The following is a 25064-nucleotide window of genomic DNA, read 5'->3' on the forward strand; positions in this document are numbered from 1 at the left end:
AGAGGAAGATGCTTGGCCCCAGCAAGGCTTACCAGAGGCTGATGATATTAAGGTCTGCAACGGCTGGAAAGTCAGGGTGGACTGGCTTCCTCACTTTGCACATTCCAGGAGGGACCAGTGAGCCTCTCAGGATGTGTTCCCAAACTTCCCAGGGTCAGGAAGAAAATGCAGCTGCCCCTGAATTCGCAGCTGGGCAGCTCCTCGTCTGTGCTGTGTAGTGAGCTGTCGGCCCCTTGGGTCACAGCGTGGATGACACCAAGCGTGATGTGACCAGGTCTCCATTGGGTGATGGAGGATGGGCACTGGGTTGAGATGTTGACCATGGGTCACTTTCCTGCTCCTTCTCTGGGGTTCTCTGCTGAGGTTCTCTTGGGTGGAATTTCCAGAGGGCTATTTGGATTTTTCCAATGCAGTAACTGGAAAAGGTAATTGATGATAATATTTCTTGACTATAATTGTTGAGTGCTAGTATAGTCCAAGCAGTTAGCTAAGCTTTTGCTCATAGCATCTGATCCATCCTGGCAATACCGCTCAGTGTTGGTCCTGCTGAGGTGCTGAGGCTCAGGCAGGTTGGGCTACTTGCCCAGAGATGCACAGATCGTGGCAGATGGGAACCTACCTCCCTCAGAGCTGCTGCACTGCACCTGTCCTCGTGGGCGTCCTCCCTCAGCTGGCCCCCAAGGCGGCCTCTGTAACCTCAGAGCAGACACTGACAGCTGGGCCTCCTTCCTGGGCTATGAGCCCCTGGACATTGTGTTCAAGTTGCTGGCAGGGCCAATGTGCATATCATCCCAGGCGTGGGCTCAGGGGTCAAGTAAGTGTGCCTGGTGGCTGGTTGGAGGGAGGTTCTGGTCCTGCTTCTGGCTGTCACTGCTGGAAAGGTGACATTCAGCTACCTGCATCTCCTTCTTTCTTTCAGCTATGAAAAGAGGGATGGGGCTGTGTCATTCTGGTATAAATCCTTAGGATTCTAGATCTCCGTGTGTAGACTTCAGGAGAAAAGGATGCCGCGTGTGACTAGATGGGGTCAGGGATGCAGTAGTGTCCTCTGCCTAGTGGTAGGCTGCATGGTATGTTTGCAGATTGATCTGGGGTTGGTACTGCCCCCAAAGCTCCACCACCCTAGTTCTAGTCCCGGACGAGCCCTGGTCCTGCCCCTTGAGCTGCCCCTGGGAACGTCTGGAAGCCTGTCATGTCCCAGTGCCACCTTGGCAGGCATGTGGGCCCAGAGGCCCAGCAGAGCCTGGCCCAGCTCCAGTGCCTGGGGCACGAGGTCTGGATGCCTTTATCTCCCACTTGGTGCAGCCATTCTGCCTGCCCTCCTTCCTGCAAGGAATGAAGAACTCCTGAAGGACCCAGACCCACTTCTTCACGGAGACCCATGATGACTGTGGGTGAGAAGCGGGGGCATTGCTTCCAGCAGGGAGGTGCCCCTTAGCCTGTGCTCTGGCTTTGTGCTGACAGGCTGGGATCCCCAGAGAAAGGGCGGTAGCCGGAGGGGAGGAAAAACAACCTCAGTGCTGTGTATTTTTAAAAATGCGCTGGGAAAGTGCAGCTACACACAAATGTGCACAGGAAGCACAAATGAGTTTTACTCCATGGGCTTGTTTCTGGTTTTTCATAACGTACTTCTGAGCGTGGCTGACCTTTCCAGTCACCTCATTCTCTCCCCCGGAAGGATGGCAGCCTGCCAAATGACTTTTATTAGCGGGACAGGGGAGACTACCACGTGCTGTAGAAGTGGTGTCCATTTAGAGTGTGTTCCAAGTTATGGCAGACGTCCTCTTTGGGGGACAAGGCCACATTCCTGAGGCCCTGCCCCTCCTGTCCCTCTCCTGAAATCACAGAGGAGCTGCCACCTGGACGTTCTTCTCCCTTGGTGGCCGTGGGGAATTCACCTGTGGGCTTCAGCCCCTTCTTCCTTTACAGCGCCTTCTGGTTTGGTGACGGAAGCCTGGACAGTATGTGAAGTGCCCCCCCGAGTCCAGCGACTTGAGTTTGAACGTGGCATAGCCTCTAAGTAACCTCTAAAGGGGCAAGTCACTTCATCCCTTGGAGATGCCATTCCCAGCCATGCAGCCGGGAACATGCAGTTCTATCCCTCTTTCCCACTGAGACCAGAGGCACAGCCCCCGTCCTGTGGAAACCACATAGGGGCACTGCACCGTCAGGACGCCATCTGGCTAGTCCAGGCACTACGACCCTGGCTTCTTGGTGGGGCCCAGACACGGATGGCATCGCTCCTGTTCAGACTGGAGGATTCCAGACCTTGTGTTTCCCGAGATCAGGGTGAAAGTGGTAGCTTCTGGATCTGGAAGTGTGGCTAGGCCTGTCTTTGCTGCCTTTCTTTCTCGGTGTGGTTCTGTGTCTGGATCTGCATTGTTTGTGCCGTGAACGGGTCTGGGCTTTGCATTCAGGTCCTGGGGCTTCGGTAACAAAACACCACCAACTTAAAGCCACAGAAATGTGTTTTCTCACAGTCTAGGGCACAGAGTCCCAAATCAAGGGGTCGGTAGACCCCTGCTCCCTCTGAAGGCTCTTGGGGAGGATCCTTCCCGGCCTCTTCCGGCTCCAGGGGGCTCCAGGCCTCTGTGGCTTGTGGCTGCAGCCCTCTAGTCTCTGCCTCTGTCTTCATGTGCCTTTTCCTCCATGTGTGGCTTTTCCTCTTATTTTAAGGACATCAGAAATTGGATGTAGGGGTCACCCTAAGAGCTCATCTTGATCTTTAATTACGTCTGTAAAGACTCTATTTCCATACAAAGTCACATGATGGGGTTCTGTTCTGGGTAGACATGAGTTTCTAGGGAATATTATTCAAACCACTCCAGGCGTTAGTGTTGGGATCAGTATGGGGTAACAAGGCATTGGTGCCACGGTGCCTGGGAGCTCTGTGCCCTAGGGCTTCGTGGGGCTTTCATTCTGCCTGCTTTGTGCACACACGACAGATTTCTAGGTCGTGGCAGCCCTTGGAGACCAGGCTGTGGTGAGCACTTACAGCAGAGTCTCCCGTCCTTCCAAGAACTGATGTCCTGTTCACATGCCGTTGTGGGTGTTTGCAGCACTGCAATGTGGCAGAATTTTCACCTAGAGGCTGATCTCTGAGCGCAGAAATGCTAGTTGCAGGTGAATAAGCATCCTATCTGGCCTGGCTCCTGGCGGGTCAAAGCCCAGCCCGAGGTAAAAGTTCTCCTTCAGTTGCTGGCGGCAGGGTTGTGTGTGTGTGTGTTGGGGGTGGGGCGGGTTCCACCTAATTTGTTTCTCCTGCATCTTTGGCCCTGGCAGTCTCCCTTTAGCACATCAGCGAGTAGACAAGACCCCAGGGACTGTTTGGATTCTATTTGACATCAATTACCTTAGTCACGCCGCTCCCTAGGGCCATCTGAACAGCTGTCTGATCACATTTCTCATCCTGGGCTTCTCCCATCCGGGGCCTGTTAAGGCTGATTAGCTGCTTGCTCATCTCATAGGTGTAGGGATCATTTTATAGGGCAGCTCTTTGTGGCTTCAGCACAGGTGGAAACTCAGGAGTGATGGGAATAGAGATCTTGATGGTTGTGTTCTCATCAGGGAGCCCCTGTGATGCTCTCACTGGAATGTTAACGATGTGATGAGGGTCTGTTTTCCTCGTTGCTGTTCTTTGTGGGAGGAGGGCGAGGAGGAGCTCAGTGGGTGCTGAGGGGGGTCGTGCCCATGTCCAGCCTGGGTGGGGAGAGTCAGACCTTCCGCCGTGCCTTCCGAGCCCAGCAGGACCCGGAGTGGAAGGCAGCTGCGCTTCAGGTTAGGGTCGTCCGCAGTGACCTGGTGGTGAAGTGAACTTGGCCCCGCTGCAGGGGAGTGGTGACTCGGCCCCTTCAGGTCTGGGTGGGGCTGGTGGCTGTGACTGCCCCCACCTACAGAACGTCCCGACACATGGCTCAGTTCCTGCGGCTGCGCTTCACTGAGCAGTTGGCGTGTCTTGTCTCTTGGAAGTGCTAACCTGTAAGAAGTGGAACCTCAAGGCATCCACGCTGTGGCAAGTCCAAGTCTTGCAGACATCCTGGGCTGTGAGCTGCCATGTGGAGACAGAGTGGGCCAAGGAACCCGAGGCACCGAGCTGATGGCTCGTGGGTCTGAGATACACCAGGCAGGCGGGCCCTTGGTGTATCTCCTGACCCCAGAGTCATGAGCACAATAAATAGTTGCTTGAAGCCTCTAAGTTTGGGGTGCCTTCACATGAAAGAACATATAACTGGGATAACATTTAGTTAAGAAAAAACTGGTCACCCAGGGGCTCAGGGAGGAGGCCGTCAGGAAAGTAGCTTGACTGTAACTCCAGGGGAAAATCCCGGGGTTAAAGTACCTTTGAAACTGAAATCAGTCAAAGGTAGAAATAAAGTTTAAGAAACCCGTTTATTGCTTACAAGTAGTTGTCCCACGTGTCTCCACCTAGCTGCCAGCAGCAGAGTGAAAAAATGCCACCCAACCTCCCTGGTCCTACGCTGGCCCTTGTAATTACCTATTGATACGGAGATGGTACTTCTCTTCACCCCTTGGAAACACCTATTGACATGGAGATGCACTAAGGCCAGGCGAGAGATTCTGGAAATATTGCAATTTTACCCACACCTATGAACCAGGAGGTGAGAATTCCAGCTGCTCTTCCAGTGAAGGTGAAGAGAGGCATCGGGCGTGGGGCAGAGAAAGTGCGCCATCCCGAGCAGGCCTGGAAGGGGCTCCACCCGCTGCCCTTGGGTGTAAGCAGTAAACCCACACGGGGACAATAAACACACATGCCCCACGTGCCCAAGCTCTCAGCACTCCCTCCACCACAGAGCCAGTGCCTACTATGCACACACCCACTAAGCGCCTGCAATAGAAGGACCCAAACATGCAGTGGGGCTCTCAGGGACTTGTGGTGCAGTGGCCGGTCCCAGGAAATCTCTGCATGTCCCCGGGAGAGCAAGGTCACCCGGAGTGCAGCCCCAGCCCAGATGTGGGGGGCAGGGCAGTGGGCACAGGCATGCTTGGAGTTTGGGCCCCTTGCTTGTGCAACTTACTCGTGTCTTCAGACCTGCTCCCGTCCTTTTCTGCCTGCTGACCCAGTGCTCTGGGATGCCCTGCCTGATGGCCAGCTCGGAGGAGGACCCAGCCGGGGTCCACTAGTGTCAGCGGGGTGCCCCTGCTGCAGCGGCCGCTGACACCCACCGGCTAGCTCACCAGTAGCCGGTGCTGAGCTCTGCCGGCCTTGACTCCTTGGCTAGCGCTCTGCTGCCCCCTCTTGGCTCGAGCCTCCTGACCCTGTAACCACGTGGCCAATGGCGGGCTGGGGCTGGTGCCGATTTCTTCCTCTCAACACAAAAGGGTGTGTGCTCTGGATCATCCCCGAATGTTTACTATGTAACCAGCACCGTAACTTCCAGTTCAGTATTATAATGGCAGATTACAACGTGATTTTGGACTAGGTGTTATGATCTCTGAGCCTCTGTTTTCTCAGCTAGAAAATGGGACAAATATTACTGACCTTGCAGGGCTGTAGTAGGGATTGAATAGGATAGTGTATATGGGACACCCTGCCCCTCTGTGTTAGCCTACTAACGAGCTGTTGTGGTGGTTACTGTGCTATGATTCACCTGAGTCCAAAAAAGGAGTCACCTGCTTGCCTTGATTCTAAAAAAGTGGAAAAATAATGTTTTTTTTTTTGAGACTGGTGGCATGGAAGCTGGAAATGAGACCTAAAATGTATTGACTGTGGTCTTTTGCAAGGCTGCCTTGCTGCCAGTTTATCCAGCTCCGGGAGGCCCAGGCAATGGTTTGAGGACTGGTCTTCTCATTTTCTTGCTGTTGACATTCCTTGATCATGGAATTCAAGGGGGCAGAGCCCCGTATGCTCAAAGCATCTTTTGAAGGTGGAAGTTAGACCCCAGGGCTTCCTTCTAGAGATGACTTCAGGATTTTGAGGAAAAGAAATGTGAGTTTGTGATTTAGGAAGATTGTAACCCAAGCAATTGTTGAGAAGACCCAAAACAACATATTTCTTTATAAGAGAAGAAAGATCATATATTAGTAACATTTGTGAAAGGATGTGTGCACTGTGCTGGCTGAAGAAGCCCAAGGTGACATTCAGGTGGCATTAGCAGTGGGTCATGCTGGCTGTCCAGAGGCCTCCTCCACTGTGTTCCTCTGAGTCCCATTGGATGCAATGTCCACCCTTCTGATGGGCCCTGCCCAAGTGACAAATGTGGAAGCACTTGCCTTTCTGTGGGGATATATACTGACCTTAGATGGCAGAATTGCAGCCTATTGGTTGAAAATAACCTGGGCCACAGTAATGAGCAATGACCAAATAAGAGGACTTCTTTAAAAAATGCAAACGAGTGAATTTCACAAAAATCATCCATTAGGGGGTGCCAGGATGTGAACATATGCAGTATGTTTTGTCAAAATGTCAGATGATGGGATGTGGTAGAATAAACTATTCTTCCATAGATAGAAGGAAGCACCAGATCATTCCCAGCTGGCAAAGAGAGAGCTTTTCAAAATATAATGCAACTGTAAGAGCAATAATGGGAGTTTCTGTGGCTAACATTGTCACCTGAATGCAAACTGTGACTATCCTACTCTTTCTATTCCATCCACCCATCCACCCAGCATCCTACTCACTTGCTCGCCCACCCATCTACCACCCTTCCGTCCACCCATCTGTCTACCCACCCTCACCTTTCCACCTGCTGCCCCATCCACCCACCCATCTACTTGCCCACTCATGTATCCATCCACCCATCCATTCATCCACCCACCCAACACATAAGCATTGAACACCACCTAAGGGCCAAGTATTACGGAAGGTGCTGGGGACAAATGTGAGTGAGATACCCTTCGGCTGTAAGGAGTCTGTTGTCCACTGGGGAAGATAGACAAGAAGAGTTAATACCCAGTGCAGTGCTAGTTTATGAGCTCTGAAGACCCAGGTTTGGAAGCCTGCTGGGGTCAGGGAGTTGGGGAGGGACATCTGAGCTCCTGTGTGTGGCTCTGGATTCACAAGAAAGTATGTTTTCAAAATTTAGGTGGCTTGGGAGGGCATGCCTGTCAGGGGTGTAGATTTTTGATAAGGAGGGCTAGTGGGGTGGAATATTGATTCAGGGAGGGGTCTGAGGCCCAGAACCAGTCATACTTCTAGGCCCAGCTGAGGAGTTAGGATGAAATACTTCACAGTGGTGATTATTAACCCATGCTCCAAGGACAGGGGCCCCAGGGCAATGGGTTTGAGGGCAGGGCTCTGAACCTCCACCCCTGCTGCAACTGGGCAAGTCCACTTTGGTCTGATTTAAATATTGAGCTTCTGCTCGAGAGAGGAAAGCTTCTGCAGCTTAATTTGAAAACCACCAGAGTAGGTGAGGGGGCTGCGGGTACGGCTTGGATTCAGGAGGGGTTTCAGACAATCCCTCTGGGGTAATGCGGAGGGTGGTTCCGGGAGAGTAAGCAAGAGACAGGGAGGGGGCTCTTCTCCTGGGCCCCTGAAGGCATGGATGCATCTCCATGGGCTTCTGCTGGTCATGGTGGGTGCTAAGTAGGGCAGATGTACAAGGGGCTGGGGATGCAGATGGTGAGTTAGTAACTCTATCAAGCACGGGAGTGACACCGGGTGGGTTCACATTAGGAAAATCGGGTGAAATAGCGATGGTGTCCTGAGAGTTTTGTCTCACCATCTGGCAGCCTCTGGGAATGAGGTACATTTTTACATGAAATCTTTCATTCATATAATGTAGGTACATTTTTACATGAAATCTTTCATTCATGTTACAGTGTGAGGTGACCAGCGTGTCATTTGAAAACTCAGCTGGCCTCAGAGGCTCCCTTCAGGCCTTGCTAGAGAGAGCTGGCTGGCCAAGCCCCCGGGCATTTCCAGGGTGAGGGGCCTAAAGCTCAGGGGCCGAGGCCAGGCAAAGCCACCCCCCATGCAAAATGGAAAACTGAAGACACAAAAAACTGTCTTAAGGAATGCCTTTTATTTCAGCATTGGACATCAGCATGCAGTGTTAACCTGCTCTGGTTAAGACACTGGTTGGGGTTAGTGGCAGGATGAACTGCCCTGCAAATTCCTCTCATTTTTCAAAATTCCATGAGGTGCAAACTGCTAACGGGTATCTGATGGGTCCCACCTGGGTGGGCAGGTGTGAGAAGGAGCAGAGCTGACCTGTTGCTGGGGTCTGGCCGTAGGCAGAGCATGGGGAGAGGAGGGAGAGAGGGAAATGGAGAAGGTGGAGGACACAGGAAGAGAGGAAGGGCGAGAGAGAGAAAGGAGAGGGCAGAGAGAGATCATCCCAAACCCACGATACTGCCCTTGGAGTATATGGTGGGCCGGCTGACACCCTGGGTCGGACGTGGCACTTTGAGAACCATTCATGTTCCCACCTGTAGAAAGGCTGATTTCTTTGAACACACACACACATACACAGAGAGAAGAAACCAAGGCCAAATCAAATTTTCTTTTTTATTGTTCCAGTCAAAAAAAAGAGGAACACCTCAATATGTAAACAGTTTCCCTAACACAGCGAGTTCTGAAAGATATATAGATTTTCATTCTTAAAAAATTTGGCATTGTAGTGATTTCTCAATACGTAACTTGTGCTTTCGCGTGTGGCATGCTCTCGTCCCATGGTCCGTGCACAGACGTGCTTGGAGTTGAGGAAAAGGAGTTACCAGAGGACCAGAAGGTGGGTCAGGAGCCACACCAGGCTCTACCTGGCTGTCTTTTCCAAAAGGCATGGTGGGAAGGTTGGCAACACTGACTTCAGAAGCAAGCACATCTTAGTTACTTATCATAAGGAAAAGTCAGAAACCTTGGAAGGATTTTTGGAAAGATGCAAAGATGCATTTCCTTGCTTTTTTTTTTTCTGTTCATTTCTTAAGGATTATTGGTTTTACAGATAAATCTTTACTTTTTTGCATAGGGTCATTTAAATAACTAAATCTCTCCTAGAATAACCCTTGTTTTATGATTTTGCTGGGCATGTAGTTCACTACTAAATGCTATTCAGATTCCACCAATGATGTATTCCATTTTTCACAGGTTCACTGAATCATTTCAAAGTGCTTGACCGTTCTGTCAACGACATTTTGCTTTTTTCCACTGAATGTTATTCTTTAAAAAAAATTCAATCCTAAAGACTTAAGGGCCTTTTAAGCACTGTGGTGGGTTTATTAATAATGATATTCCCTCCTTAGACCATGTTCCTTAGCCTGGAATCCTAAATCTTCTGCAATTTAGCACCAGTTTTCAAAATGCATATTTTATCAAATCCTACAGTATGCCATCCCTCCCCATCTAGGCTGGCCTGGGCACTACCCTCCTTCTTGCTTTGTGTACGTCTATCTTTGGACCCTCTCCCATGCTGGCTTCTCAAATTGAAAAGAAGTTCCTTCCTCCTGGATCCTTATTTTCCAAATCCCACCCAGTCTTTAGGAATGTCAGGACAAAGGCTCTTTCCTCCCCAGAAGGAAGCCATTCCTGATTGTTTACACAGAAGTTGATCAGCTTTCTTTAAATTTCAGATCAGTTGCCGTGCTCTTTCTATTATGTTGTCTTATTCCTAAAACTAGAGTAAGTTAATTTCCCTCTTTATGCCTCAGTTTCTTCATTTGTAGAGTTGGAGTCAATACTTGCTCAAAGGCTTTTGAGTGGTTCTATACACTCAACACAGTGTTGTCACGTATTAGGAGCTGGTAGCCATGAGGTTGTAGGATTGTGGAGGGCAGAGGAAGATGTCACTATTCTTAAGGGTCTTCAAGTAACTTGCCTAGAACATCACCCACCATACTACAAGTGTTCTTGGGCCAGCACTCAATCAAGCAAATGTAGATTTAGAACAAAAAATATGGGCATCAGCCAGCTTTCAGAATATTTTGGTGGAATTTGTCCTTGTTTAGCTTTAGTTGGCAGCTTAGATTCCTGAGAATGGAAATACAAATCTGTGCCAGTATTGGTGAACTTTGTGTATCTTGAAAATGAAACATTTTTTTCTCTAGGATGCAAGCATTTTATCAAAAACTCAAGTCCTTAAAAGAATTTCTGGGAATAATGCTGAAGATCAAGTATGTCTGTGCTTTGCCCCTTTTAGAAGACTTGTTTCTGTAGGAATGGACACTGGAACACCAACATGCAGCCCAATGACACCCCAACTTGAAGTGGTCCCAAGAACAATTGGGCTTTGTTTTGTTTTAATGGTTCCCACAGTTCCATGTGGTGGTAAGAATGAGAAGTCCCAGAGCAACAGAAACATGAATGTCTACAGACATGCAACCTCAAAACAGATTAAGACTTACCCCCAATTTCAGATTCAGGATTAAAAAGACTATTGAAATTTAGGTACTGCTCTGGACTTTTGAACTGGTGAAGTTTCTGGAATAGTTTTCTTTCTATCCTAGAAAATGGCTCACAGAACAACCTTATATTTTATTGGGCCACAGTAAATATTTCAGGCTCTACTATTGTGGTATTTTGTTAAGAAAGGCAAATACAATGAATTACCTTTCAGTTAATAGTGGAAAAGAATGATATGGCTGAAATAAAGCAGTTGAATTAAAATGTAATTATGGTTTCAGCTTTTTACCTCCCTGATTATGTTCTGCTTGGTTTAGTAATACATTTTTTCATTTTTGCCTGGGGTCCTAGATATATGTTTCAGGGAAGGCCAACACGGATTCAGGTTAAAAGCAATTTTCCCATAGCCTGCTGAAGCTGGTCAAGTGGTTCATGGATAAGCTGGCAAGAAGGAGCCACATATTTATTTTCTGTCAAAGACGATAACCTTCCTTTGAGTGTTTTACTTCTGGAGGAGACTAAATGTTTTTTCCTCATTTGTCTAGAAGGCACCTAACTTACAATGCATCTATTTGCCACATGGTTTAGTGGCGGTATTGAAGAGGAGAGAAGGATGTATTTGGTAAGGGTATGCTGGAGACATGAGGATGGATGGTAGTGAAATTTCATTGCTGCCAGCAAAGGAATCATTGAAACTGTTAAAAACTGTTATCAAAAACAATGAAAAGACTTAAAGCTAAACCATCTGGGTCCATTTAGTTTAGGGATGGTGGAGACTGAAACCATGGTGATGGAGACTGGAATTGATAATAGAATCATAGAAGCAAAACCTATGGGATTCTAATGATTGCTGAAGATGAGGAAACTAACAGCAGACACACTTTTCTTGAGCCCACATGGAACACAAATAAATCACATTCTCAGACTCAAAACACACCTTAATGAACTTAAAAGAATAGAAATCATACAATGTCTGTTCTAGATCACAGTGGAATTAAACTAGAAAATAGAAAGAGAAAAGCAGATAGAAAAATCTCAAAATACTTGGAGATTCAACAACACTCTTAAATAACACCTAAGTCAAAGAAGAAATCTCAGGAGAATTAAAAAAGCAATTTGAATTAAATGAAACTGAAAATGCTAAAAAAGTACTTTGAATTAAATGAAACTGAAAATACAATGATCAAAATTTGTAGGATGCTGTGAAAGCAGTTCTCAGAGGGTTTGGGAAGGAAGAAGTAAAACTGTCTTTGTTTGCAGATGACATAATTTTCTATGTAGAAAATCTGAAAGAAATCCACAAAAAAACCTCTTGGAACTAATAAACCACTATAGCAAGGTTACAGGACACAAGGTTAATATACAAAAAGTCAATTGGTTTCTTATATACCATTAATGAATAAGTGGAATTTGAAATTAAAAACACAATACCATTTACATTAGCACCCCCTAAAAAAGAAATATTTAGGTATAAATCTAACAAAATATGTACAAGCTTTAAATGAGGAAAATTACAAAACTGATGAAAGATATCAAAGATGAACTAAATGAATGGAGAGATATTCCATATTCATGGACAGGAAGACTCAATATTTTCAAGATGTCAGTCTTTACTAAATTGGCCTATAAATTCAATGTAATTCCAGTAAAAATCCCAGCAAACTATTTTGTGTATATACAGATGGATTCTAACGTTTATATGGAGAAGCAAAAGACCCAGAATAGCCAATTCAATATTGAAGGAGAAGAACAAAACCAGACGACTGACACTACCCAACTTCAAAGCTTACTATAAAATTACAGTAATCAAGACAGTGTGGTACTGGTGAGAGAATAGACAAATAGATCAATGGAACAGGACAGAGAGCCAAGAAATATACCCCTATAAATAGAGTCAACTGCTCTTTGACAAATGAGCTGAGGCTATACAGTGGAGCAAATAGAATCTTTGCAACAAGTGATGCTGGAAAAACCGAACATTCACGTGCCAAAAAAAAAAAAAAAAAGAATCTAGGCATATACCTTATACCCTTAACAAAAATTTACTCAAAATGGGTAATAGATTAAGATGTAAAATGCAAACTATAAAACTCCTAGAAGACAACATTTGAGAAAAACTAGATGATCTTGGATATGGCCATGTCTTTTTAAACGCCAAAGGCATGACCCATGAAGGAAAGAAAGATAAACTGGTCTTCATTAAAATTAAGAATTTCTGCTCTGCAAAGGACACTGTCAACAGAGTGAGAAGACAAACCACAGACTAGAAGATATTTTCAAAAGGCACATCTGGGAAAGAACTATTATCCAAAACATACAAAGAATTCTCAAAACTCAACAGTAAGAAAAGATACAATGTGATTTAAAAAATGGACAGAGACCTGAAGAGATACCTTACCAAAGAAGAGATACAGATGACAAAATAAGCACATGAAAAGATGCTCCACATCATATATCAGGGAAATGCAAATGAAAACAATAATGAGATACCAGTGTACGCCTATAGAATGGCCAAAAACCAAAACAAAGACGACTCTAAATGCCGACAAGGATATGGAACAACAGGAGCATTCATTCATCGTTGGTGGAATGTAAAATGGTGCAGCCTCTTTGGAAGATAATTTGGCAGTTTCTTACAAAACTAGTCACAGTTTTGTCATACGATTCGTAATTCATGATGCATTGTATTTACCCAAATGAATCAAAACTTAATGTCTACACAAAAACCTGCACACAGATGTTTAGAACAGCTTTATTCATCACTGCTGAAACTTCAAAACAACCAAAATATCCTTTAGTAAGTGAATAGATAAATAAATTGTGTTCCATCTAGACAGTGGAATATTATTCAACAGGAAAAAGAGATAAGGTATCTAGCCATAAAAAGACTTGGAGGAACCTTAAATATAAATTACTAAATGAAAGAATCTAATCAGAATAGGTTCTATATTGTATGTTTCCAACCACTTGGCTTTGTGGAAAAGGCAAAACTATGAGACAATAAAAAGGTCAGTAGTTGCCAAGGGTTGTGGGGAGAGAGAGCAATGAATAAGTGGAACACAGAAGATTTTTTGGGCATGAAGCTATTTTGTATGATACTACAAGGGTGGATACATCTCATTATGTATTTTACAATACTCAAAACTCACAGAATGTGCAATGCCAAGACTGAACTGTAATGTAAACTGCGGACTTTGGGTGTTAATGATGAGCCCAATGTCAGTTTATCAAGTGTAACATAGGTATCACAATGGTGCGGGAAGCTGATAATGGGGGAGGTTGTGTCTGGAGGGGACGGGGGGTATATGAGAACTCTCTACACTTTCCACTGAATTTTGATGTGAACTTAAAACTGCTCTAAAAACAATTTATTAATTAGAAAAAGGAGAAAATGATTTCAGAGAAGTTCAGTGGTTTAATTCAAGACCACATGGCTTATCTCTAGTCGAACCAGGACCCAGAATCCTGGTCTTCTCAGACTGAATCCAGGTTTCCTGTGAAACAATGAAAAGAAAGACTACTTTATGACCCATTGACTGTAGGTTCAGAGGAGTGCATGGTACAGTTTAGAAAGAATACCACAGTGATGGTGGGGGAAAATGGTTGTTATTCTTCAAGCTTTGGCTTTCTGGAAATTCATTTATGTGGACCAGCTCATACCTGATTGGAAAGGATAAATGTGTGTGTGTGTGTGTGTGTGTGTATGTGTGTGCATCAGTGTATGTGTATTTGTGTATATGTATGCACGTGTGTATGTATGTATATGTGTATACATGTATGTATGTATGTATATGGGAAAAGGGTTGTTGCATTTATTAATGTGTTAGTTACAGAGGATTGAGAATATTACCCCTGTACTGTGTAGTGATCAGAAGAGTCATCTCTCTTCTTGAAAAGGAAAAAAAAAAACTACGCGAAGATACAAATAGAGAAGAACCATGGTGTTAACAGGCCATATGTCTTGTTGGTGCCTCTTGTAAAAGAATTAGAGAAAAGATGGAAGTGAAGTCTTCCAGTGCAGTTGTTCAGGTTGTGGAAAGTTCCGCTTTATTCCCTCGTGTCCCCTGTGGACACAGCCAGCTAACCAGGTGAGCTGCAGACTTTGGGGTCTCATCTGGCCTGACTTGCTCAATGTGGGCATGACTCAGAGGTTGGAACACTAATACCCTGTCTTTGAAAGCAGGTCATCATCTTGAGCACCACCATGTCCAAAATCTCCCAGAGGTCAGTGTCCAGTGGGTTTACCTCAGAGTTGTTCTGGTTAGCAGAGTTCATTCCTGTCTGGTTCACAGGGGGAGGCTGAATTTAACTCTGAAAGTTCAGTGCTGAGTTCCACTTCACTTTTTAATGCCAATGAAAATGAGTCTTTTCTCAGGTTCAAAGCCAGATGGAAATGGCAAGTTGACAGAGAAATAGTGTTCTGGGAGACTTTGCACCCTGGGGGTAAAAATGAACATCTCTGATTTGAAATCATGTTTTCTAAACCAATTTGTAAGTAAAATTTTTAGATTGCTTTTGCTTATATTTGGGTTTATTATTGAAAACTATTTAACTGTTTGATTTGGACCAATCTTAATCTTTAGGCAGGGTTTATTTAATGATTAATAAAATGATAGCTCTTTGGACCTCTGTTACATCAGATTATGTGAATTTAGTTTTGGAATCTTTTTTTTTTTAAAAGGTAACTGTGATTGTATGTGTGCATGTGTGTGTGTGTATGTGTGTGTGTGTGTGTGTGATGGAGATGGTGGCTTAAAGAATAGCTTTCTTAGGAGCAGTTTGGCCACCTACATGCATGCCATCCTAGGAAGAAGGGATATTCAACACCTGGTGGGGTGAATGAGTACTCGTTTGCCTGGGCACTGCCCCGTGTCTCCTTAGCTTCCCCCAAGCCTCTCTGTAGGCGGGGCAGCCCTGGGACTTCAGCCCCTTGGGACCTCTGCCGGCTCCCCTTGGGGACTCCATGGAGAGGGGCATGCTGAGAGGCTGCAGGCTGCCGTGGTTGTAGCCCTGCATGTCCTGGGTGACCAGGCCCCACAGGGGCCAGAGCACAGTCCGCAGACGGGGTGGGGAGGAAAGACCACTTTGCCGACACAGGCAGATGTCTGGGTAATCATTTCAGAATCCTGTACATGTGTGAGAAGCCCCTTTTGTCTCTGTGTGGCTCTTCTCTGAGACATGGAGCCAACTGGGATAAATAAAGATGTCCAGGACCATTTTTGGCAAGCTTAGTCTGATCACATGCTGCAAAGGGTAAGAAGATTCCCCCGGAACAGTCAGCCCTCCCTTTGGCACAAGACCTCTCTTAATACTCTGTTCACTCATTGACTGATGTCCTAATGCCCAATCAACACTCATGGGCTTTCAAGGTGTTTATGGGGCAGGAACAAAATATTCTACCTTTTTGATCTCAGGTGGTCAGACTCCGAGCATATTAAATGCTCAATTAAACTGGGGGTGGACAATTAAGCATAAGAGTTAAGACTAGCCCCAGTGATTGCTTCTTGGCTGCTGCTCAAGAATGGAATGAGGACTCAGAGGAAGGTGCCAGGAAAGATCAGTTTTGGTGGTAAGCAGAGGAAGGAACTCAGAAAGAGGAGCTGGGTAGAATGTTCGGGGAGATGACCTGCGATGACGTGGAGGCTGTGTGCGCACCTGGGGCAGTGATAGTCATGTGTTCGAGTGTTGCAGACTGGGGGATTCCTCGCAAATAAAGAGATTTTTGACACTGCTGTTCTCATTTGGTGGCTCTGTCAGAGAAAGGGAGGGATGTGACATTTCTTGATCAAGTGGCATGGATACTGGTTTTTGGGTGGGTTTAAACTGGAAAAGTCTAGCTCTCCCTTTGGCACAAGGGATTGCCTGATAAGCCCACGAAGTTTGTGCTCACAGCATCATGATACCAAAAAGAGAATTTCTAGATGTTGAAGAATTAGATATGTAAAGGGAAAAGCACTGAGGTAGTCATCATGGGAAAATGGGTACTTTTTTGGACTTCCTTACTTATTCCACTTATGTGTTAGTATTTTTTGATTTTTACTTAGGTATGTGAGGGGCACTCCTGTGCGTAGGGGATTCAAAAGGCCTTCAGCTCTTAAAGGGAGGGTTTTCATCCCTGACCCAGGTGGTCGCTCTTTGGGGGTAAGGATGCTGGCCAAGATAAACTCAAAAGACACAGGGTCCCCAGTAGACATTTCTGTGAGGGGTCATTGTCTAGACGGGCAGGAACGAGACCTGGAGGGACAGGCCCACCCAGAGAGCCCACAGCAGGTGGGCATGGTCAAGGCTGAACCAAGGGAGGGTATTTCTCATACCCACACCCACATGCAGCCATACTAAGAGATGATGTCAGAATGGCACCTGCGGTGGCTGGATCTGAGGTCAGTGCCCCTTCTTCTACCCTAAGAATGCTGGCCAAGGAGGCAGAGTTTCTGTTCATGCACAGCTAACAGGAACCCAGCTTTCTGTGCTCCAGGTGACCCAGTTCTGATACTTGTGTTAATGGTGTTAGATCCAGCACTATATACTCCATTAGGCGTTCAGCCTGGACTGGGGTTTTAGAAGCCAAAGAGGTCTGAACTTAGACTCCTGGGATATCTTGCTCTTTTTGTGGATGTTTTATGATTTCTATCAGAATTTTAGAAATGATGTTGGATTTCATGTTTATTTCACTAGTGTCTGTTGGTAGCAGATATTTACATTGCCTGAGAAAAACAGCCCTTCTTATTCTTATAAAGATTGGCTGGTTGATATCACAGCATTTATGACTGTGTTAATACAATGGGTGCAGAGTCTTAATCTTGAAATGGTCAATTACGCTTGGACAGTAGGAATATTTTGTTCTCTGAAGTTAAGATATGTTGCCTATGTGGTCACAATTCTGGCTGAACACAGAGCATGTTAGGATTCAACTCTAGAGGGGTAGTGTCTAAAAATAACTTTATAAATACTATTTTCATTGACAGTGAATCTCCACCTCTTAATCATATTGACCACCTCAATAAGTTATTCTTGCATGTCTTAATTGTGTCCTCATTTCCCCAGGACTTTCCTATTTGAATTAGGAAGCTTTCTTTTACCAAGGCAATGAGGCCAAGTAAAAGTTTGACTCCTTTTACATTTATTTAAATTTTTTGGTATTGAAATTTGAGCTTTCTTTTTTCCCCCTACTTAGTTATTATGCTGTTCCATGCAGTTGCAGAGTTGCAAACTCTCTGCATGATTTATATTGAGGATACCATTACAACCTAGTTTCAGATACAGGGCCAAATCTATCTCAATATCCCTCATTTATCTATCTGCAATACAATGTCAAAATAGTTTGTTAAAAAATTCTTTTCTTTCCCACCTTATTTCCAGGAAAGCACTCATAAAATAGCAATATATTTTTCAATAGAACTGAAGAGATAAAGAACCTAGCTTGGCTGTCCTATGTCTGGCTTTGGAAATGCTTCCTTAGAACACAAGTGAGTTCATCTTAGTGATACTAAAGAATGTCACTTAATATTGACTTATCTCAAAACCCCACTGTCTGGATTTCTTTCATCCAATATTATTCTAATTACCAATCTTTATCTTTAGACTCAGAATGGTGGCAAACAGCCCCCAAACCCCTCCTCTTTTTCTGTGAGCTCTTTACAAAGAACCTCTTGGTTTTCCAAGAGAGGCATTTAGTTCTTTACTTTGCATGTTACGATTTTAACCTAGTGGCGAGAGAGAATCAGAACTACTACAATTAAATGCAAGCAGTAGTTCAAGGTTTATCTTGATCGCATTGATTGATTGTAGGCTAGAGAAAACTAGCAAGGTAACACACAGAACAGCAGTCTAGTCAGTTCTCCTCCAAGAGAGCATAAGAAAGAAGGCCTGTGAGGGACTGGAAGCTGGGTGGGAGTGCGGAAACCCCTGCAAATCTAATTCACCCCACGGAGCAAAGGCTCATGTCCCAACTATCTACGTACTTAAATGCCTAAGGATACCAGCGAAGCAATGTCTCAGCCGCTGGACTAGGGATTCCTATTTCTTTTTTGTTCATTAACGAGTAGTTTTACCATGTCACTTTCTGAGTTGGCCACTGAATATTGGATGGCTGTTGATTTATCACCCTGAGGGAATGGTTTTAAAAAGGAAGAAGTCTTTCTTTGAGACCCAACTAATTTCTTTGATATCTGTTTGGGCTTTCAAAATTCCTTGAAGCTGTTGTCCCTCTTACCAAAAAATGTGGTATTTCTTCTTCAAACAGACCTATGAGTGACTGCAGTAGATTTTATACTGGAAAAGAATGTCATTGTTCTAAGTTTCCCAGGAGTCTCTTAATAGTGCAGTACAGTACTTAATAATTAATAGTACTAATGGTATTTAATGGTGTGGTATGGTGGTTGGCAGACTTTTCCTGTAAAGGGCCAGATAGTGATATTTTAGTCTTCTGTTCATAAGATCTCTGCCTTAATTACTCATCTCTGCTAGTATAGCATAAAGGCAGTCACGGGTAACAGAAATGAATGGGTGTGGCTGTGTTCCAATAAAGCTTTATTTATGGACACTGTCATTTGAATTTCATATAATTTTCATGTCATAAAATGTTCTTCTTTTGTTTTTTACCCCCAACCACTTAAAAATGTAAAAATCATTCTTTGCTTGCAAGTGATGCAAAAACACGTAGTGGGCAAGAGTGTGTGAACAGATTTGGTTTCCCGACACTTGTCTGTAGTAGAAAATATTCATGGCTTATTGGCATCTGGATTTGAAATCAAGATCTATGATTTTCGGGCCTTATAACCATGGAGAATTTACTCAGTTTGCCCAAACCCTAGTTTTCCTTCTATAAAATGTAAATTATAATACTCAAGCTCTGATGGTGGATTAGAATTAAATGACATAGGGTGCTCCGAATGCTTCAAACACTACACAATGTAGGGTACAATGCTTTTCATTATTATTGTATTATGTATTGATATTGTGCTTTGTCAAGATCTCTCAGTAGCCTGACAGAGTTTTGACTTCTATAAGACACTGCATGAGAAGCTCTCCAAGACATTAGGGCAGAAATATTAAGAAGTATGTTTTACTCCACTTTAAATTAAAGGAAAACATTTTCTTAAATGCAGGTTGGCCATAAGATCTAGAAACAAGATAACATATTTTACTACATTGTAATGCAATATTAATGAATCATCTATTATATATGCTGCCTATGTTTTTTGACTTTCTAGCCATCATGAAAGGATATCACGGAACATAGTGTCTGCAATATACGTAAGGCATTTAATTTTCAACTACCCATTTGATTCTTCTGCACCACATAGATTATCACCCAAGTCAAGGAAAGAAAGAATGACAACTAGTCAGACTATTGGTAAGCTGTCTTGGAAGTGACTATTAATATTAAAAAAAAAATCTTGAATCATTCGGTTAATCAAATGTTTTCACATTATTTTGGTGAGTTCCAGTATAATTCTAATGGCATTTTTTAAGAGTTTCTTTCTCTGTCTACCAGTTCCCACCTGTATGAACTGTTAATGAATATCCCAAAGATATTGGCTTAAATCTAAATAAAAACAAAGGGGAAAAGGTGAAAGCCTGAAATGTAAGAAAATGTAGGAAGAGAAAACATAAGGATGTTGCTCTGGAGACTTCAAAATTTAGGCTTTTAAATGAACCAATAAATACATTTTAAATCAGAGTACAATGAAAAACAGACATTTCAGAACACCCTAGTTTGGTTAAACCCACAAGAGAAAATTGTGCTTAGGAAACAGGTTGACAGTTTTAGGGACAGTAGCTGGGTTTCTTTGAGGCAACAAAAGACACTGAACTAAATCAACGGACCTGGTACTGTAGAATTAGGGAAAGCGCGATAGAGAGGGGCAGGTGGAGGAAAGGAGTAGGGGAAGAAGGAATTCCTTCTCGGGGACATGGAGTGGCTCTATGTTGGATCAATAGGCCGGAATGCCATCTTTTGAAGGAATGGAAAAGCAATGACCTGACATTACAGTGATGGCAAACGTGTTAATACAAAAGCGAATAGTTCCCCCACGGGGCAGCTATAAACATAAACAATTGTATTTGTGACATAAAGTTGACTTACAAGTGAGTAGGTACTCTTCCAGTTGGAAAGCACGTTGGGGTGGGTAGAAGTGAGAATCTGAGGGTCTCAGAAGCCCTTGGGAAGGTCAAGCTTCCTGCTGAATCTGCCCTTTTTTCCAGATTGGGATCAGCTATGGCAAACCATAACCCTTTAGTTCAAAGTTCATATTTGGCTAATGGATCCCCCCATGCTTTTAAGGAAAAGTGACTCAAATACACCAACCAGGCAGACTGAAATGTCAAGTTGAGAGTATTCCCCATTAGCTATGGGTATTGTTGCACTACAATAGGCTTCTTTATTTTCACAGCACTTGATTTGCTGAAAAAGTGAACCAGGACTGCATATGGAGCAATTAGAATGGGTAGAAATTGTGGGGTCGTCTCTGTTGAACTGCCTTAATGAAAAACACCATTCAATACTTGCTGCTTAGAAAATTCAGTCTTAATGAGTTTCTTTCAGTTCCAAATTTAACAGCTGACACAAAATACACTGTTAAACTGTGTTATCAATAATTGTAGAAAAATAGACATGTTTGATAGGGACATTCTAGTAAAAGGTTTTTCTGGAGCAACTTCGTTTAAAGATTCAGAGGCTCACATTACAAAATGAGATTTGGTTCATGTTCTGTCTCCAGCTACACTGACACCAAAGACAGTGAGAACAGGGAGAGACCTCACACCCTGTGCCCGTCACATGTGCAGAACTGACTTGCGTGGGTGACCCAACGGTTGTTAAGGCTCTTCGTTCACTTGTGCTAAAGGGCCCAGCTCTGCTCTTCCCACCAAACAACAGGGTGTGCCATTCTTTAAACCCAGTTAACAATTAAAAAGGCCCATTGAGTCTTCAAGAGCTACAGTAGCAGACTTTCTGCAGCCCCTGCTTCATCTTGCTTTGTGCTCCCCTGCCTTGCCTGCGGCAGGGTTAGCACCCTCAAACCAAGGGCCCTTCATAAGGCTACAGCAAGGGAAGGCCATAGTAACCCCTCCACAGCCTGGCAGGGGCTCCCTCCTACTCCCCAGGTACAACCTCCTCCTTAGAGTGTGTGGAATGAATAAAGGATTCAACAGATATTAAATGCAAAAAATGAAAATCTGGCAAACAGGAAAGGGCTGTGGCCAACAGTTTTGTTTTCCATAAGGTTAGTGCTAAGAAGCAGTTGTCTTGATGCAAGGTCTTGGAAATGGGAGAAGAGAGACCCCCATGTTAAACTGAGGAGCCACTTTCCTTACCTCTGGGGCATGCTTTTGAATGGACAAAGTGCCCAAACCACAGGAAAAGCCATTGTGCTCTGGTCAGGGAAGGCAAGGGCGACAGGGAGGGGCAGCTAGTTTGGGCTCTTCAGTCCCCGTGGTGTGAAGCCTCAAACTGAGCGCGGCTGTAGGAGCTGGAAATGAACTCGAATACAGTCAGTGAATATTTATGATGGCGGCTGTGTTAGGGAGCAAACAGTTTAAAATTATGATATTAACATGAAAGATCTGTTACAGTGCAAAATCTCCACCTGCCCTTGAGGTTTTTTTCTAAGATTCTCTTCCTTTTTTTATATTTTCATTTGAAACTTTTTTCATTTTGAAATTTAGATTTTTGGTACAAAATTCTTTCCTTCCTTCCTTCTCTTCTCCCTTTCTTTCTTTTTCTTTTCTTTTCCTTTCTTCATTTATCTTTGCAGATAGTCAGATGAGTTAGGCTGCAGTTTTTGTTTGTGTTTTTTTGATTGGGAGACACTTTGGACTTGACTTTGATCGTATGGCACATTCTAGAGAGATATTTTTAGATAGTTACCAAGGTTGTTGATCTAATCTTTGAATATTGAACTCTGGTCATTCTATAATAATAAAAGAATAATAATAACAAATATCAATGCAAGAAATGCTGATGGATAAGCCCCCAGGGACAAGAGGAGTGCTGGATGAAGTCAAAGTGCGTGAGGTCAATGATTACAGTACGTCACCCACTGCTTGCCTTCATGAATTACACAGCTTAGACTCAAACCATCTACTGCTTACTTACCATGTCTTATTTTGAATAGTCTGTAGTTTTTCATGATTACACAGTGAACAGCTGGAGAGTCGGTGGTTTAGCAGAAATTTTCCGAACTATTGTACTACAGAGGGAGAACACTCATGTACAAAGCATAGACACACTATTGGTGACACGTCAGAGGGTGTCCTCTTCCTGGAATTCTCCCCAGGCTAGTCAGTGAGGTTCTTTTTATCTTAAAAAAAGAGACCTCAGTTTTGTAAACATTTCACAGTATATCAGCAGATTGGTGGTGGTTTTTGTCATCTGCTGGACCTCCCAACTTCCCCCAGACCTATGGCTTATTAGATTTAATGAAAGAATAAACAAGGGAACAGTGACGTACCCAAATGGCTGCCAGTCTGGGATGTGGAACAAAGGCCATGCACTAAAGGGACAGTGTCAAAGGGACTAAAAATTTCAGAAAACAAAGACATCAGAGCAGAAATGCTTACTGTTTGTTGGGAATCCCTTTTTTTGCATCTTATTTCTAAAGTTATATATCTAAACTTACATTAATTTTACATCTATGTACATTATTTAGAAGTTGTGTTCTATAGTACTTTTGTACATGCTGGGTTTTATTATTAACTGCAAAAAGAAAATAGTTACATAAGGCATATATATGTACAGTGTTTTGTCTTTACCTCACCTGGGTCCTAAAACTGCAATGCCCACATAGGACAAGCACCTTGCCCTGTAGATGGAATTTATTGGGATCTATAAAATTAAGGGCTATACTCTATGTCTCACCACATGAGTAAATAGGCACCAGAGACCTAAATTGTCATTTCCCAGGTAAAATCTCTGACACATTCTTTTGAGTGATCTGGTATTGTACAACACATGCAGGTAAGTAGTTTAAATCCCCAGGAGTTGGATGTGTGGTGTTTAGGGAGGAGAGCAGGCTTGGGCCCCAAATGAGGGCGCATTGCACCTCGATCAGATCCGTGTCTACCTTGTCAATCTGGGTAACTGAGAGAGGGCAGGTAGATATTTTACACCTTGAAGATTTGTTTTCTAGTGATGCCAAATTAAATATAAGTTAAGAACAAAGCAAGAGAGACAGAAAAGAAAAAGAATGAGAGACAAGGAAGGGTTGTGTGGGGGGAGAGGAGAAGGAGTCGCCCAGCTAGGGGGCTAAACTTTGGATTCGTTCTCTAGGTTTGCCACGTCACCGTTCCGTTCCGTTTGCTCCTCCTGGTTCTTTTCTTCATCTTCGGTCTCCAGTTCTGCATGTTGGTTGAGTTTGCTGGATACAGACCAACTGAGGGGCAGCTCTGCCCTGCTGGCTAGCTCAGCCAGCTCTTTGGCACTGAGAGAGGGGGTGCTGGTCTCATAGGTCTCATGGAAGCTGTTGTAGTCGACTTCATAGAACCCATCCTCCAACGTCAGGACAGGGGTGAACCGATGACCCCAGAGGATCTCACTGGTGATGTAGGAGCTTCGCGCTTGGCATGTCATCCCTGCAGAGAGGAGAATGGAAGCTTTAGCACGTGCAAGTGTGGACTTTACACTGTCAAGGGGGCTCAGGGAGCAGGGCAGGGTCTCGCGCACAGCTAGCTGTTCAGGTTGTGGCCTGCGTAGGGCACACAGCTCTGGAGGTGTCTTTCATGTTGTGGACACGTGCTGACAATGCACAAAGCATGAGGCGGAGATTCTAGGCCTCCACTCCCAGTGGAGGAGTCAAGCCACACTTGTCCATAAGGTCATGTAAACACACAGAAAAGCACACGTGCACAGGCACACAGGTGCACACACATGTGGTTGCTCCTTGTCCAGTTTTTGCTCCAGGAGAACCCTGAGATCATGACTCTGGCATCCCACTGCTTCTAGAGGCTTTGCCTGAGTCCTTCTGGGACTTCAGCCCTCTGGCCACAGCCTGAGAATGAAGTTTGTATTATGGAACTACACCTAAGATACCTTTAGCTGGAGGCCATAGATTAGTGTTACCCGCCTGCCACTATGCTGTGCAGGCCATGGCTGTGGCCCCCAAATAAGATGGGAAGGGATGCCTACCTGAGTGCCACACTTCCCCCAGGCCATGGGGATAGTTGTTCAGACTGTGCAGTGATGTAACATTTTAAAGGCTTTCCCCCCTTCTTTTTAAGATAAGAAGACTTTCCTTAATTTGCACAAAAATGCCATGTGAGCTTCAGGGAACCCAGGTGTCATGAGTAGATTTTTAAAAAATGTGAAATGACAGAAGGAGGGAGACTCCACCCATCTCCTTAGAAAAGAAAACTAAGAAGCAGGGTTGGTACAAAATATGGGAAATGGCATTGATGCATTTTTTTTGAGGTCAAAGGGTTCTCTTAAGAAACTTCTCAGGACATGGAAACATTCCTTCAGTGCTGACTTCTCCATTAGCTGGGTTGGTCCAGGGCCTACGGCCCATAAATCTTTTAGAGGCCCATGAAAATTTTGAATTTCTTTTAAAATGAGAAGAAAAATGAAATTTATTCATCTTTATACTACTATAGTTGTAAAATATAATATAATTAAAATTTTTTTGACAGAATAAGGGGCTGACAAAGGTAAAACTACTTGGGACTCAAGAAAGTAAGACTGTGGCCCTATGTTCATTCATTCAGGGAAGCAGCGAGTTAGTTAGTACATCATTCATGAGAACAGCTAATAAGGCACACCAGGCAACTG

General features: G+C 44.3%; 1 protein-coding gene and 1 long non-coding RNA gene across 2 annotated transcripts in view; one reads left to right on the top strand and one right to left on the bottom strand.

Moving 5' to 3' along the window:
- The window catches only part of LOC118919404 (uncharacterized), a 39671-nt gene extending 24699 nt beyond the window's left edge, over positions 1-14972 (top strand). The window contains exon 5 of the long non-coding RNA XR_008998500.1: positions 10006-14972. This is a non-coding gene — a long non-coding RNA (uncharacterized LOC118919404). The remainder of the gene's footprint in view (positions 1-10005) is intronic.
- A 4001-nt stretch (positions 14973-18973) lies between these two features.
- KCNJ6 (potassium inwardly rectifying channel subfamily J member 6) overlaps positions 18974-25064 on the bottom strand; it is a 251414-nt gene continuing 245323 nt past the window's right edge. The window contains exon 4 of the mRNA XM_036899328.2: positions 18974-23872. Coding sequence (XP_036755223.1) covers positions 23547-23872 — 326 coding nt within the window. The 3' untranslated portion in view covers positions 18974-23546. The remainder of the gene's footprint in view (positions 23873-25064) is intronic.

This window comes from Manis pentadactyla, chromosome 1, assembly GCF_030020395.1.
Source record: "Manis pentadactyla isolate mManPen7 chromosome 1, mManPen7.hap1, whole genome shotgun sequence".
NCBI lineage: Eukaryota > Metazoa > Chordata > Mammalia > Pholidota > Manidae > Manis > Manis pentadactyla.